The 16771-nt window shown below is 35.5% G+C and overlaps 2 protein-coding genes across 4 annotated transcripts; both read right to left on the bottom strand.

Moving 5' to 3' along the window:
* Nucleotides 1–16: 16 nt before the first annotated feature.
* Nucleotides 17–6506, bottom strand: LOC113711897 (cryptochrome-1-like). Of its 3 annotated transcripts, XR_003453175.2 has the most exons (6): nt 5784–6506; nt 4157–4375; nt 2648–3354; nt 1226–2031; nt 677–755; nt 17–566 (listed from the first exon to the last, which is right to left on the bottom strand). XR_003453175.2 is itself a non-coding variant. In XM_027235132.2 (5 exons), the coding sequence occupies exons 1-5, from the start codon at nt 6094–6096 to the stop codon at nt 563–565; spliced, it is 2049 nt and encodes a 682-aa protein (XP_027090933.1). In that variant the 5' UTR covers nt 6097–6503; the 3' UTR covers nt 17–562. The 3 variants fall into 3 exon arrangements, 2 of the variants coding, with proteins under 2 accessions (XP_027090933.1, XP_027090934.1); XM_027235132.2 differs by lacking the exon at nt 677–755 and having other exon boundaries at nt 5784–6503; XM_027235133.2 differs by lacking the exons at nt 17–566; nt 677–755 and having other exon boundaries at nt 1140–2031.
* A 7076-nt stretch (nt 6507–13582) lies between these two features.
* Nucleotides 13583–15446, bottom strand: LOC113711016 (transcription factor MYB93-like). Its single transcript, XM_027234142.2, has 3 exons — nt 15274–15446; nt 15036–15165; nt 13583–14868 (listed from the first exon to the last, which is right to left on the bottom strand). The coding sequence occupies exons 1-3, from the start codon at nt 15404–15406 to the stop codon at nt 14118–14120; spliced, it is 1014 nt and encodes a 337-aa protein (XP_027089943.1). The 5' UTR covers nt 15407–15446; the 3' UTR covers nt 13583–14117.
* Nucleotides 15447–16771: the final 1325 nt, after the last annotated feature.

Below are 16771 nucleotides of genomic sequence, written 5' to 3' on the forward strand. Positions count from 1 at the left end.
AGGATGAATAAAAACATTTCCAAACTGAAAAACTTTCATTTCATTTATAAGGCAGGGAGAGTTAATGTTCAACATCCCACTGAGCCACGGACTGTCAAAAATATACCAGGCACACCCTCAGACAAAGCATAGCTAGCGCACAATCCTATCAGTATTTTTCTGATACAGTAATAAGGGGCTTCGGGGGAAGAAAAAGGAGATCGCTTTATTGGTGATTATAACATCAGCTATAATCAGCCTACACTCAGAAAACCAAAACCTCGATCCTATTTAGATTATATCACTACAGCATATCCCTATTCTAAAACACTTATCTGTGCTTAGAGTATATTATACACTATACAGCTGAGCCACATCTGCAGCACCGATGGGGCGAGGAGAGAATACAGATATACCCCCAATCTGATTTCATAAATTTTGGACACAGTTCCACAGCTGATTGGGTCAGAGAGGAAGGATGTGAACGCCAGGCATCAGGAGCTAATTTAGCAGTCAGAGGCCAATTGTAGCCATCATTTTAGATTGTCCAGCTTTTGCCTAATAGCTAGTGATTTGTACGTGCTTACCTGTTAGCAATGCACACAAGAATAAGAACCGCTACCACAAATACTGGCATTTAATTGAAAAAATAAAAAATAAAACACAAACTAGATATTTCTTCTTAAAGAGTGTAGACCTCTTTCCTCAGAAATAGCCATTTCAGCGACTTGGTAGATAAATTGAGCAGCAGCAACACTATGCATGATCACTAGGCTCTAAGACATTAAGCAAAGGATATAACAAGTGAAAAGTTGAAGTAAGAAAACGATACTTGTACAGAACTGATTCGTCATCTTCATCTATTTTAAGACAAACTGTAAATACAGAAAGGAAAACAAAATCGAATAACAAATAACAAGATAATAAAAGTGTGTTTCAATAGGAGGTTATTTGGAAAAATTTTTTGGAGTGACACTACTAGCACCTTTTGTGAAATGACGTCCGTGAAATAAAAAAAAAGTTAGTTGGAAAAATAATAATTGATGGGAAAACACGTTTATGATATTTGCACAAGGGGTGTGATTATAAAAAGGAAAAGCACATAAACACCAAGATGATACATATGCTCTTACAAGAAAAGTCCCAGTTTGGAGAAACCATTCTCTTGATATGGGAATAACCAGCAAGCCCGTCATCAATAAATTTCATAGCCCCATGAATGCTGCAAGATTTATGGATAACTTACCCAGTTTGAGGGAGCCCCCTCCAGTTCATTAGCTGATGAGACTGCGGATGCCTCTGCAAGTATGAAGCACTAGTTCCTATGCCATTGTCTTCTGCAGCAAATGGATCCGAAAAATTTGAACTTGAGGGAGACCAAACTGGAACTATGCCTCCATCCCTTTCTCGCCTACCACTGCTGGAAGATTCTGCTGTTGAGTCTTCAGAGTTTCTTCGTCCTATTGTAAAATTATATACAGGCATAACGTTGTTACTCTGAACTGTGTGCCTGGGAGGGCGGGTAGTTACTTCTCTTGCAGGTTCTTCAGTTACATTAACAGTTCTTGGCACTTCTGCTCTATTTTCTACAGAATTTCTCATATAAAATGAAGTTTCATCATATTCCGTTCTCACCCATGATGAAGTCATGCTTGGGACCATCTGATCTTCATAACGTCGGATGGTTGTGGTTGCAGCATTATTATTTCTAGCAGGTTCCTGATCCATCTCCACTTGCATGTCCTGAGGAAAGGCAAAGGGGCCTGATTCAGAGGAGTCCCCAAGTCCTTCTTCTGTTCCATTTTCAAGTGCAGCTCTTGACACTGCTGCATTCTGCCACATCTGTGAAAGCGCCTCTTGCAACCTGACCTTTGCTGCATCTATTTCAACAATTGGAAGAGGATAATTGGAACCTAGTTCAACACCAGCAGCTTGGAGGACTGATTCTGGTGCGTCCCAAGGATGGTGTATCCAATCAGTAGGTAGCCTAGCAAGTTCAGGAAGCCATCTTCGAACATACTCTCCATGGGGATCAAATTTATATCCCTCAAACTGCAAGAAATAATAGATAACAGAAATATTCTCATCATTTTTTGCAATGGTTCCACAAATCAAATACTAATGTGATCAGACAATGATAAAGGTGCAATCAAATTCTATAGCATGGCACCATGCATTTTGTTAGGCTGATATGCATGAAACACAGAAACAAGTGGTAGTCGTAATCCACTCTCCCTGTAAGTACTAAAACCATGACGGGACTAGTATTACACCATGCTAAATTCTACAGGAAGATCCGTTTACAGAGTGGAGCTATGCGAGAGCTTCATGCTCTATTTTTCCCTCTTCTTTGTTCCATCGAGACTCAGAAGTCTCTGCTGATTTATCATTAGAAACAGTAAAAAATGCAGATTGGAACCAAGTAAAACCATTGCTCCACATTAGGTTAACCAGGGCTCCAGTCCACTAAAGTAATCAAGGCATTGTCCAAGACTGGTAAGGAGTAAACAGGCCATCAACACTAAAGGTTGCTTCCCCAACTTGAAGAGTAAAACGAGAAACCACACCCAACATTTAAATGGATCGATTAGGGAGCAAAAATTCCAAAAGTCTGCAGAGGCATATCCAAACTAAACCAACAATTATTTTATGCAAGCACAATTCTAACCTGTGGATTATCAATGCGGTCAAACTCACGGCCATCAGGGAGTGTACCAGAAATATATTGCCAACCAAGAGCATCACTCTCGAGATCTGCATCCAGTAGTGTGTCCCAGAAATACTTCATACCCCACCTCCAGGGTAGTTGCAGAACCTTAACAAAGAAACTAGAGACAACAACTCGTATTCGATCATGTAGCCAACCAGTTGCCCAAAGCTCTCTCATACCAGCATCTACCAAAGGATAACCAGTTCTTCCTTGTCTCCATGCCTTAAAGTATCCCTCATCCACTACCCAAGGGAAATACTTGAGGTGGCCAAGCAGGGGCCTTTCATGGCTGCAAGGATGATTGAAGCTCATGTATCTTGAATATTCTCTGAGACCAATAGACTTGAGGAATAGGTTGACACTCTCTTCACCAGCTTTATTTCCCTCATTGGCCCATAGAACTTGCTTGATGCGAACAAGATGGAAAACCTTTCTTACACTGACTTCCCCAAAATGTAAATGGGGAGAAAGAAACGAGGTTGTGGCGCTATCGGCCTTTCGGCGGTTCTTTGAGTACTCAATTAGTGCCCCATTAATGAAGGTAGTTAGTGCCTTGTCAGCATTACTCCACCCAGGCGACCATGCTCGAGCGAGAAGTGCATTACTTCCTTTTTCTGACTCATCTTCAAAGACTAAAATGTCTGAAGGGCATCTAGTGACGTCTCCTGAAATAGTATGAACAACAGTTTACTTCAGTTGCATTTCAGAAACCAAGACCACGGAAAATGATAATCACAAAGGAGAGCAAAGCATAGATGAGCGATGGAAGCTTGATAACATGACAAGACACTCAGCTGAATCAGTCAACTAATACCAATAAATCACTCTAACAGACTGACATACTTTGTTGAAGTTCATTCACAGCTAAAAGCCTTTTGGTGGCTGATTAAGGTTGCAAGTCAACTTTTGAAGACTGTTCCTGATTGAAACAAACGCAAGTGGGGAAATTTGTTCATCTTTGAGGAGGGTAATTAGCACGCTGAAATCAATATATTGGACACAATTTCTACAAGAATAGGAATGCTGCGGTGGTTTATTCTTCCCTAAAGGGTACCATTTTAACTTTGCCTAACAAGAGATGACTTCCCACCAATGTCAACAAAATAAAAGGCTAAATGGAAAATCCTCTATAGCAATTTTAGTTTTCTAGCCAGAGGAATGGATAGTTATGAAGGTTCTAACTGCAGATGTTAAAAAAATAAAAAGGTGTTTCCTCAAGTATGCCATATTGCTGGATAGTTATGAAGGAATCTTTTCACTGATGGAGCAAAAAACAGTTTAAGTACTCACCATTTCTGTCTGGATAAATTTCGATGCAGATAAGACATGCTGACCTTGAAAAGTTTAACAATTGAAATTGACTATTTCAAGTCGAGCAAACCCATAAAAATTCAAGAAATTACTATTAATATATTTTTATGCAAGGAAAAGAAAACACACTCACACACTTTTAATACGTATACAAACCAGAGATAATTCTTTTGGGTGGAAGCAGTGGAGAGTCGGGGTCGTAAGGCATGCTGAGGCATCTCTCCCAGAAAGATGCAAAAGTTCTGAATGGACGACCTTCCTCATCGTGGATTTCCCAAGGTTCATAAAACAGGTCAGCATTAAATGTGCGTACAGCTACACCTTGAGCTGTTAAAACTTCCTTTGCACGGTGATCCCGGACAAGCGACAAGGGGTCTACATCGTATAAAAACCAGGTAAGGTATCATGTGTTCGCCTTAATGTAACTAAAAACAATAAGCGAAGAATGAATAAGCTTTCAGAGTTCAAACGCTTAATTTAGACACCAAGCTTCTGAGATGACATTAATGAGGATCATATTTTAGAGAGTTAATATCTAAATTAAGTTTAGGCGGCATTCAATTTACAAGTACAGAAGTCTGCAGGAAATAAGACAACCAAGAGACCATATTCTCAGCTAGAGTTCCATAATTAGTAAATGGGACAAATTACCTTTTATTCCTTATGATTTCGTGTTTTATCACACGGCCTCCTATAGTTTAAAAACCTATATATAATTCCTTTCATGATTTAAATTAAAGTGTCACCGTTAATTTTTCCGATAAAACTAACGGTCAATAATAGAAAGTCAAATTCAAACTAATAAATCGACAAATTTACCGTTTCATTATTTTTTTTCCCCTCCAAACATAAAAAAGAAGAAATTGAAATAAAAAATAGATAAATAAGAAACAAAAAATGCCACTAAAGATTTGGTTAAAAATGTATAATGATATTTGTAATAAAAAAAGTTCAGGTATTTTTTATTTCTTGTTTATTTGTCCCTTCCATCTTTTTTTTATTATTTATTTATTTTTATTTCCTTTTCCATCTCTTTGTATTTGGAGAAATTTAAGATTTTGTAAATCAAAGTATAGGTTTTCAAAATCATCCCTTTTCTTCTCCAAGAGAGAGAGAGAGAGAGATGGAGAGCATAAAAGAAAAGGAAAAAAGAAAAAAAAAAATAGTGAAAGGGTGAATTTGCCAATTTATTAATTTGATTTCGACTTTTTTCTGTTTACCATTAGTTTTAATGAAAAAACAAACAGATCACACCTTAACACAAATTATGAGAAAATTATATATAAATTTTTAATCGATGAGAGTTATATGATAAAATATTAAACTACAAAAGGTAAAAAGTAATTTACCCTTAGTAAATATTAACTCCAAGAACAAACATATCTTTATTGCGACAATCAAAAAAAATTTTTTTTGGAAGGAAAAGACAATCAAAATCTCATTCCTAAAAAGGGAACAGGAACCTAACTGCTCATTAATTTGTTAAAGATGTGCATTACATTAATGTAAAGAAGAGACCCACGAGCAACTATAAAGAAAAACTGGAAAAGTATATAAATAAGCACAAATTACTTCTGATGCCAATGATTGCTTTTTGAAAAAACCAGTAGACATTGAACTCATGTAAGCAGTTGAATATAAAATAATCAGAAAACAGAACCGGAGAATTAAAATACACAAAAGGGCCAATAAAAATATTAACAAAACAAGAAAGTTAATATTTAAATGCTTATGAGACAAATCAACATGATCCAACCACCCATAAACTGAAGCCAAAACTCACCATATAAATGGTTGAAGAAGAGCTGAGTGGCTCCAGTAGACTTGATAACTTCAAGTAATGTAGAAATAGTATCGCTAGATCTCTTTGTGATAAGTGCAGTGCCAAGGCTCCTCAAAGAAGAATCAAGATGGGCTAAACTCTGCTTGAGCCACCATCTTGAGACCCTTCCAGGATAGTAGTGACCCTCTTCCTCAGGTGACCAAATAAACACAGCAACAACTGCTCCAGCTCTAACTCCAGCTGCTAAGGCTGGATTATCTTCTACTCTCAGATCCCTTCTGAACCATACAATACTACAACCCCCACTTGACATCTCCCAAAATTGTTTTCAAGAAGCCAACTTTTTTTTTATCAACTCTCTCTGTCCTATCTTCAAACCATACTATTACTTCCCTGCGTCGGATGACTATACAATTAATCTTATCCTTTTCACTGTTCCCTCAACCTTTCCCCATGTGGTGAGATGGATGATTTCAGGTTGCAATATAGAAAGATTGCATCTTTCTAAGGGGAAAGAGCTCAGGAGAAACTTGTGTAATTTCTCCCAATATCTGGGTGAATCTTTTGTTTTTCTGAACTTGACACTGGACAAATTGGGATTGGTATAACAGGGAGGCTGCTAAACAACTAGGGAGAGAGAGAGAAGAGAAACACAGAGTGGAGGTGATTGGTTAAGCTAGTGGGGTTGCTACAGACTGATAGGCCAATTGCAACCACAACTTTTCTGTTTTCCTAGATTTTTTTTTTAAAACATATATCTTTTCACTTCCTCTTATCCTAAGCAAGAAAACAAAAATCGCGTCTCACACACAACCCTCTAGTGACTTCTCTCAGTCTCGTACCCATTTGACAGGGTGGAAAATTTTATGCAATTTCTTGAAAAATTTGCTGAACAGCTCAGTCTGCAATGCGAAAAGTCATGTGGGCAGAATATGTACAAAATGACAAATGTTGTGGATTTCTTCGTTCTGAATTATTGCAATTTGAAAGTGATCTGAGAGCTTATACTTTTATTGCAAGTTGAAAGTGATCTGAGAGCTTATACTTTTCTATCGTCATGCCATGTTGCTCCCTACAAATGAATGAATAACATGACATACTTGTTGATTGTTCCTTGTACAATACTATGTATAGGGTTCCTAGAGTAAAAGGGCAAAAAATTTGCGCAGTTGAAATCTGCTGCAGCCTGCAAGCAGCATCATACTAGGTGGCTACATTCGTGATATAAGCCTATGGTTTGGCAGTTCATCATGCCACCATGTACAAAATAGAAATAGGGTAAAGTAGAAAAAACATTTCATTTGAGTATTTAATTATTATGTTAGACTCAAAAAGGTAACGAGCTTAGATATCTTCCCTGAGTTTGGTGACACAGTATTTATGTAACTCTCTCCATGTCCTGAAAGGCTTCAAAGAGAGATTTCTTCAATTATTCCTAAAGACACGGAAACGACACACCATTAATAACACAATTTGGATTTTGCCTTTTCAGTGTGGTGGGCCTTGGCTCCTTTACCAAGCAAAGCAGACGCCAGATTCCCATCTTACTGCAGATTGACTTCATCTCTTCTTCTGTTTATTTTATCCTTTCACACTGAACGGTGTTGGAAGTTCGATTCCTTTTCCACTTTGGAAAATTACTTGATATTTTCATCATCCATGAAAGCCCGCATTCGTTTTTGGTTTTTCTTTCTTTTTTTTTTTTTTTTTTGTTTAGTTGCAGCAAACTTTCAGGACTTGTTATGAGTGCATGCTAAAAATTTTCTGCAGTTGTAGGTTTTTGCCTCTTCCACTATTTATTCAACCAAAAGAATCTGTATAAAGTGAATTGATTGGATTTCAAAAATATTTCATGCCAGCGTTTCAAGTGCCTTAAAATCTTAATGGTGAAATGCAATGCTGCCTGAAAATTTGGAAACTAAAATTGGAACATAGCAAAGACTATGTGGGGATGGATGTTAAAGCAATTACAGAGTGTGACTAAAAATATGATATTAGCAGAATCACTACTATGATTTTTTGTGGATTACACTTCATTTATATCAATTTTAACTTTTGTTTTTGCTACTTAAAAAACATGCATGATGTATCTTTAGATAATATGAGCATTAGTGACGTTGATCTTGTTACATGTGCATAATACGAGTTTTTACCAACTGGCCTTCATAGCATGATTGTCTTACGTACAATAAGGGATATCTATACAATAACATAAAGTGTGAGCCTACTATACGGTGTTAGCACACAGCGATTACTTTATATATTGCCGTTTGCACCTTTACTAAAAAAGAGTAAAATAGGCCAAGCATGGTGAAAAAAAAGGAAGAAGATTAATGTTATATAAAAGGGCAAATTCCACTTTAACCTCTTGTGGTTTAATTTTTTTACATAATTTCCCTATAGTTTTAAAAATTATACATAACCCCCCCTCATGATTTGGATTAAAGTGTCAAAGTGATGGAAATGATTATTTCGTAACGGAGTCACCTAAAATGTCAAAAATACCCTTATGTAAAGTTGAAAATTATTTATTTATTAATCAAGAGGGGTTATGTGTCTATTTTGAAAACCATAAAAAGGTCATATGTTAAAGTATTAAATCATAAGGGGATTATATGGTAAAATATAAAAACTATATGGGATTAGTGTGTCATGTATTTATAAGGATAATTTCGATATTTTTAAAAGTTCCGTTATGAATTACTATTTCCGTCATTTTGACATTTTAATTCAAGCCATAAGAGGGTTATGTATAGCTTTTGAAATTATAGGAAAATTATGTACAAAAACACTAAATCACAGGAGGTAAAGTCAAATCTGCCCTAAATAAAAAGCTATGAATTAAGCATGACTTCACCAATGGTAGAGCCAAGACCTTATGGTTAGGAGGGCAACAATTACTGGAGCCGATAACATATGACTTGAGTTTTAATGCTTGTTATACAAAAGAAAAATTAGACAAAGGTTATTCTTATCTTGTTGCACCTAGTTTCAAAAGTCTTCACATTCTTATTCATTCAAGTGATATTCTTCACTTTTCAAATAGGACAATGGAAAATTTTTTATATTTTTAAGGGGGTAATACGGAGTAAAAGAAAATTTTATAAAATTCAGGGGATGCAAATATGAGACTAGTTAAAAATTATAAAAACCTCTATTGCCTAATTTCTAATTTTTGAAAGTTGAGGAGAAGTAATTGCCCACCCTCACAATCATTTGGGCATTTGGCCCCTCCTCTGGACTCCACACTATTTAATCTTCTCCGGCTACCACATTATCTATAACTCTACAATATTTAGATTTCTCCATTATCCATACCCTTTAATATTTTTACACGCTTGCAATTTCCTTAATATTATTGAATATTATCCATGGCTACAAGAAAGACCTGAGCTCGCGGCTTGCCTTCTGCAGACAAAAGCTGGACACCCTTGAATGGACCACGCACCTCTCATCAAGATATCACCTACTAGTTTAGCAAGTACCAATAGTTCTATGCTTTGTCTCAATCTGATAATATCGAAGCTTGGGATCTCTCGAGTTGCCCGGCCTCTTCCCCCAAGACGACCCTTGTCAAATCTGAGATGCCCTGCCTTCACTGGTTCCTCCTCCTAAGGAGAGAAGGCGAAAAGAGAGCTCAACTAAGTCGGAGAAATTATCTCGCTCATTCTTTGGGTGAATTGTTGCTTGTCTTGAGGTTTCTTAACACATTCGAGTCGGATTTACCAAAAAAAGTACACTTATAAGAGTTGACAAAATGCTATGTAAGTTTCGATCTGGATTTTGATACCAAGGAATGGGTTAAAATGGAAACCTCAGAGGGCAGGACTTTCGTTGTGGGCAATAAGTAACAACAAATGCATTTCTGTACATGCTGCTGATTACCCCGCATTGAGAGAAGATTCCATCTATTTCAGCCGTCTAGATGCTGAAATAGATATAAAGCCAGACAGAACATCCAGTGAATATGACGCCTTAACTAACTAGACTAATTAGTTCGCATGTGAATCTGAAGCTTATGATTGGGCCTTTTTCAGCTCAAAGCACAGAGAACTTGACGTCCTTTACCAAATTACCAGGATGGACTACAAAAGGATCATTCCCCATCATGTCTGGATTTTACCTCAGCTGTAAAGGCAATTAATTGAACAGCTCATTTTTCCCAGTGTTCTCTATTCTGTTTATCATAATGTGAGGTTTGAAATCGTTTTATTATTGTATTTTCATTGATTTTTGGAAGTGCTTGTGCTTCAAACACATCATTAATGCTAGGACTTTGATTTCAATAATTTCAAGCTCAACTAACAAACAGAAGAAATGCAGAACGGATCTGTTGTCCTACTCTTTGTACCAATTTTTTATTATATTATTATTTCTCGCTCATAAATATCATATTTTAATTTTTTTTATTTTTTTAAAATTCAATAACCATTAATTAAGTAAAAAATATATATAATAGATCCAAAAAAATAGTATATAATAAAAAATTAAAAAATACAACAAAAAATTCATTAAAAATCACTTTATGGATTTTGATGTTATGAATTTGTTAAAGTTTGTGTAGTATTCAATTAATAGTTATTGGATTTTAAGAAAACAAAAAAAATTCAAAATGTGATGTTTATAAAGGAAAAATAGTAATATAATAAAAAGTGAGATAGGCATTGGCACAATGAATAGGACAAAAAATTCATTACGAAAAAAATGCTACTACTACTTAAAGTAACTATGATGGGTTTGATGGATTAGCACCTACAGATTAATTGGAGACGATTAATTCTCTTTCCATAGCACTTTAGATAAGTATAATTATGATCTTATTTTTGAAAATCAAAACCATTAAATAACATACTTCCCCGTTTGTTTATGTTGTATACAAAAACTAGAATTAAGTTGATAAATTGGGATAATTTCAGAAACCTCCCATGAGGTTTTTAACAACTTCATTGACCTCCCGTAAGGTTTTAAAAATGACATAAACCTCCCATGAACTTATAGTTGTAGTAACATGATCAGCCCATGTCAAAAAAATGAGTATAAAAAAAGTATTTTGAGAAGTGAGATGATATTTTTGTTCCACATATGCCCTTTTTGCTTATCCACAACTTGTGTTAGTAAAAAAATGAAAAATATTAAAAGACATAAATAATTAGTAAATTCTAGTAGGTATAACAGCAATTAAGAAAAGTGCAGTAGCAACAACTTGAAGTTTTAGTTTGCACCAATGTCCAGTGCAATGGCCATATTTTTAGTTTCTTTCAAAAGCATATAAACGGCTCAAGCAACTCAAGAAATAATTTATTTTTAGTGTGATTATCTAATTTTGAGGTAATAAAAAATGGCAAGGCTAGAACAACCAAAGGCCATAGTTAACATGATACTCATCATAAATATCACACCAGGTGTTGTATTTATATTCATCCAAATTGTAAAATTAATTGGATAAACTCTCATAACAAATGTAAAAGTGCCACGACACTGTACCAACTATTTTAAGTCTTTTCTAATTATATAAGAAGAAAACTAGTAGTACTTGTCAGTTGGATTATATTTGGAAGAAATGTATGACTTTTATTTGATGATTACTACTGTAACTTTACTAAGAGATAATAAGCAACAACTTATTAGTTGAACTAGTTAGTAAGACAACACAAGTCACTTGATATTAGTTCAAAATTGCTATAATTGTAGCAGTTGTAGTACTACTTAACTATTGCTGCAATCCAAGATAGTTTCAAAATGCCATTTGCCCCAAATGAATAAAGCAGCCAGTGAGGGTTGCAAAGCCAAATTTCATGACCATTGATTATTTGTCACCAATGCCAACCATATATAAAAAGCATGAGTGGGTAGCCATGCCAACCATAATCTCAATACCTGAGTGGAGCCATGCTTTTCTCATTCTTTTCCCTCCATTTTTCTATCTTCTCCAAGCCTTCGTATAAGATTGTCCTTGTGTTGCACTTTGAATTCATGTCCAATCACAAAAAATGGCACCATTTTGGTGCATCAATTAGTGTCATTTCTAAAGTGCAGTTACATTGGCTTATTAGAGATAGAACCATAGTTAATATCATTTAATTAGTTCATTTATTTAATGACCTAATTATATTTTTCCAGAAATTCATTTCTCGTCAGCCTTTTATGCATTAGGGCAAAGCTGTAAATTCATTCCAAGTTACATTAGCAATGGGCTCCAAAATCAATTGAGGGGAGGTTAGTGTTATTTTTGAAACCTTAGGGGAGGTCAGTGAAATTGTTAGAAACCTCAAGGGAGGTTTGTGAAATTATCCCTTGCTACTGGATCAAACTTTGCAACTTATGGCATAATTTTAATTTATTTTGCATTGACCAAAAGATCTGTGCGACTTGAGAGGAAAGATTATTTGCCCAACTTCATTCTCAAGTTTCTTGATCTGCTTGCCAAACACAATTATGACCAAGCAGATTATGTCGTAACAATTTATTGTATTTATATAGGAAAGAAAGTGGACGGATAATTGGAGAAGAAAATCAAGCAAAAGTGACTGGTTTCTTGGCATTCAAACTACCTCGTGAGTTATCCCCTGAAATAAAGTTCCCTTTCAGGTAAAAAATGTAACAAATGATATCTTCACAGATAGTAACCTTTTTGTAACAAAGATGTTCTATTAAATCAATATCTATGTGAAGCCATGTATATTTGTTATGTTACAATTATGTAGCAGTACATTGTTATTACTAATATTTTATTAAATTTATTTCTCTTCTCTAACACATATTCTTATGTATATAAACGTGCCTCGTATATATTTGTGCGTAAACTAGCTCATCTATGCATGTGTGTGTATATAATTTTTGGATTCTACAATTCTTGAAGGCATTTGCTGCATCATATATCATTTCAATTTTCGCATCATAATAGAGTACGGGAGTTTGTAAGTTGATATTTTTTAAGAGAGAAGTGCGGTCCGAAAATAAGTTGTTCATGGAAAAGGAGTCCAAGCACAACAAAATAAAATCTATATCACCACTTAGTATGCAAAAAAGTTTTATCATCTGTTTCATGCAATGTTACTACAATTTCACATTGAAAAAAAAAAAAAAAAAACCGCATTTCAACCTTGCCCATAATCATATGTGCAAATTAGCATAACTTATTTACAATGATGACTAGGAACTTTGTCTATTACTGCATGAGATGGATGTATTAATTACGAGGTTAATTGCAATAATCCTTGTGAACTTATGCATGAATTGCAGTTTGCCCCCTCAATAATTGCAGTGGGAACTTTGTCCCATATTTAATGCTTCTTGGCAAACCCTCGATGGATATTCTGTTGGTTAGTTTCCATATGATATTTCATTGTTCCGTTTCTGCTCTTTTGTGATTTCTTTTCTTATTATTATTATTTTTTTTTTATCATTGTTCCTTCCTTTTTTTTTTTTTTTTTTGTGGCAAAGTTCCCGTTTTTACTGTGCTAGGTATTTATTGTTGGTCAAGTTTTTCTCTCACTTCCCTCTATGAAGCATACTTGCATGGTGTGCCATTTAAGCTGTTTTACGTAAGGCTATTTTAAACCATGCAACAAAAGGTAGAAATTGAATTATAACGGTTCCTTGGAGTATATATTGCATATGACAAAGACAGTAAAAAACAGTGAAAGATTTTCAAATTTTCAGTTTTAAAAAATTCACCAGAGTAATTTTTTTTTTCTGCTCCAGTTACATAGAAAGAAGCCTGCATATAAATTCTTGATTATGCGTCTATTACTTAGGAAGAGGCATATAAATGTCACATCAAATTTGCCTTCTACGCATGTATTAGATACCCTTCAAGTTGATTTAAATAAGTTCATCTTTGGTGTCATATAAAAGGGAAAATTTTTGAACAGATACATACAATGGTTTTTTTGTTTTTCTTGCAAGTCAATCAACTTCTACACTATTCTTAAGGAAGGACCGACCTAATGGAACAAGAGTGGTCAGAGAGAGTGGTTCCGACCTTTAGAAATATACAACGTTAACAAAACCATAAAAGAATATGTTCCTTTAGTTTTTGTTCTTTCCTTCCTTTTTTTTTTTTTTTCCTTTCCTTTCCCGAAAAGCGAAAATGCAACACAAGACCACCCTGACTCCAGATAGTAACTTGGAGAACAAACAAATTAACGATATTCCCAGAATTAATCACTCCAAAACTATGTACATTACCTGGAATCATCAATTTACATGCTGTGCCAGCCCGGGTACACTAAACACAATGTATCAGCACGTTTAATGATAAGCGAAGACATGTGGTGACTTGCAAAACTCTGATAAATTCTTGCTCAAACCTCTTACAAACCCAATCCTTATCTAAGATATATCCTGCAGGAAAGGATCATCGAAAAGTAGCTCGGACCAATAGGAGGAAGATCCTTCGACGTTGCTGGAGGTGCTGCTAGCATCCCCTATATTGCTTATCGAGGTTTCTGTCAGAGGTGGAAGTGTAGAAGAAGAATCAGGAGAAGGAAGAATCCAGGAAGAGTTAGGCGTATTGTCTCCTTGGCTGACCCTTGTGAAATTTGGAATGCGTACAACTTCATCATTATTCAAATGTGTTTGGAAATGGAAAGGGACTTGTGGGTCTGGAATATTAGGAGCATTTGAGGTGATGGGCTGGTGGAGCAGTTGAGAATTAGCAATATTTTCAATCGAAATTGATGGTGGTTGATTTTCAAAGTCGGACAAATTCAGACTTGGAATTTCTCTAATCTGAGGTATCGAACTGATCGAATTAACCGTCCCCAAGTCCCCGGGGTTGAAATGGCTGTTTGAACTAGTTGTCATTGAAGAGGAAGTTTGGAGAAGACATTGCAAATATTGAATCTTAGCCAATTGAACTGCTTCTGCTTGTAACCTCGCAGCATGTTCTTCCAGCTGATGATGCTCAAGTATATTTGCTAAGGCTATGAGATTAGGCAAACTTGAAAACAGGTCAGTTCTTGGTTGATGAGTCATCGGATCATACCCCATTTGGATCAGTTTCTTCTTCAAATGAGTGTTCCAAAAATTCTTGATTTCATTGTCTGTGCGACCTGGCAGGTGCGTTGCAATTGCTGACCACCTTTCAATGGAAATTTTAAAGATCGTTAAGATCTTCAAAAGAGAGAAAAAACAATAAAAAGGACTAGAAAAAGTTCTGGAATAAAATTGACGTACAAATTTAGGCTAATGATAATTAGCTTACTACGGAATAAATGACATAGATATCGAGGATGAAGAGATAATTACTTGTTTCCTAGGATGGAATGGAGATGAAGAATTGTCTGTTCTTCCTCTTGTGAAAATTTTCCTCTCTTGATATCAGGCCTCAAGTAATTAGTCCACCTCAGCCTACAACTTTTGCCACATCTGTTTAGACCTGCAAAGAGGATGAATAATTCAGAAGAATATATACCAGCTTGATCATGGCATGCATGGGGGATGATTAATCAAACTAGTGGCTGTGAGTTTTGATCATAACCTATACCTGCAAGCTTGGGAAGGGCTCTCCAACTGCCATGGCCATGTTTTTGGATGTAATCGATGAGTTTCTCATCTTCTTCAGGAGTCCAGGGACCTTTCTTGAGGCCATTTTCATCACAGCAGGGAGACCTTCCCATTGTTGCAATATTTCCTCTTTTTTTTTTTTTTTGGGTTATGGGAAAGCTTGCTTCTTTGCTCAACCGAAGGTGGGCAAGATTAGTATTTATACAAGTTTCTGTCTTCAATTTACTATTATTTTTCTCAATTCGAGAGAAAGGGACACAACTAGCAGATGTGACACTTCCTCTAATTGGGCGACATAAGCAATGTCGTAACAGTAAGACAAAATATTCAGAAATCAAAATCAGGACATGACAAATAAAAATGGTGAGGTTTGTGGCCGGAGGCTTATTCACTGTTCATCCATCTCCAGCACAACTTTAGAAGCACCAAAAACCAGTGATAAAAGAAATCAGAATTTTTTCTTTCATTTCAGAGGCAGTAAACCATTTTGATTTGCGACTAATGACATTACATATATCCCGATCGAATGAAATTGTTGTAGTTAATTATATGTCAAACAACATGGATCGATGGTGGATAGTTAGTTCCGGATCAATTCATGGGGATGTAAGTAATTTATCACTTCATGGATTTGCAATTTTTATCCACCCCGCCGGCCGAACTATTATCAGACCAAGTTTCGTTCTATACAAATCATAGAATAATAAGGAATTCAACATGCATGCCCATATGAACATAAGATTCTCCAAAAATGATTTTATAGTTATGTCAATAATAATATGTAAACCGAGTGGATTAATTTGGTTAGGAAATTAACGATCGTTAAATTTGACTAGCAAGTCACTAAAATGAATCTTAAATAAATTATTCTACTACGATTCTTTAATTAATTAGACTGCTGTCGGTTTTCAGTGTCAAGCCGCTCGTAGGATCAGCTTGCACACAATAATAACCTAGGCAACGATTCAGAGTCACTGCCAATTATCCATTGAGCTAGAAAATTTCGGTGAGCTTTTAGCATAGGTGCGATAGAAACACGCCAAAACTGCAGATATCCCCCTGAGGTTTTTTTTTGACATTATCATTATGCACCAACGAGTTTGAAAAATAACATCTACCTCCCTTGCCAATTTGAAAAATAACCCTTTTGTTTGCTATGGTTATACCAAGAATGGGTTTCAGGATTACATTTTCTTCTCCATCTTGGAAATCTCCATCCCCAAAAAAGAATAACATATCGAAATAATAGAGTGATTATTGTAGTTGCTTATCAAACAACAAATGTGGGCACGGTAAACTCGATTCTTATTCTTTATAATTATGCCAAATTATTTTACAGTTATTTGGGAAAGTAAATCAAACCTATTAAATGAGGGCATTTTAGGGCTTCATCAAACCTATTTTTGAAGAACACAATCAAATATGTGATGCTATTCAATAAGCTCGTCAGTAAAGACTACTATGGTTTTTTCCCCAGC

Source organism: Coffea arabica, chromosome 10e (genome assembly GCF_036785885.1).
Source record: "Coffea arabica cultivar ET-39 chromosome 10e, Coffea Arabica ET-39 HiFi, whole genome shotgun sequence".
Classification (NCBI taxonomy): domain Eukaryota; kingdom Viridiplantae; phylum Streptophyta; class Magnoliopsida; order Gentianales; family Rubiaceae; genus Coffea; species Coffea arabica.

What these genes read in the sequence shown, in the direction of transcription:
- LOC113711897 (XM_027235132.2), bottom strand. Translation starts at nt 6,096, where the DNA reads ATGTCAAGTGGGGGTTGTAGTATTGTATGGTTCAGAAGGGATCTGAGA. An exon ending in CTTCTTCAACCATTTATATG is followed by an intron (nt 4,376 to 5,783) that starts GTGAGTTTTGGC and finishes TATACGATGTAG; the next exon opens with ACCCCTTGTCGCTTGTCCGG. An exon ending in ACCCAAAAGAATTATCTCTG is followed by an intron (nt 3,355 to 4,156) that starts GTTTGTATACGT and finishes ATACTATTTCAG; the next exon opens with GAGACGTCACTAGATGCCCT.
- LOC113711016 (XM_027234142.2), bottom strand. Translation starts at nt 15,406, where the DNA reads ATGGGAAGGTCTCCCTGCTGTGATGAAAATGGCCTCAAGAAAGGTCCC. An exon ending in AGCCCTTCCCAAGCTTGCAG is followed by an intron (nt 15,166 to 15,273) that starts GTATAGGTTATG and finishes TCCTCTTTGCAG; the next exon opens with GTCTAAACAGATGTGGCAAA. An exon ending in CATTCCATCCTAGGAAACAA is followed by an intron (nt 14,869 to 15,035) that starts GTAATTATCTCT and finishes TTCCATTGAAAG; the next exon opens with GTGGTCAGCAATTGCAACGC.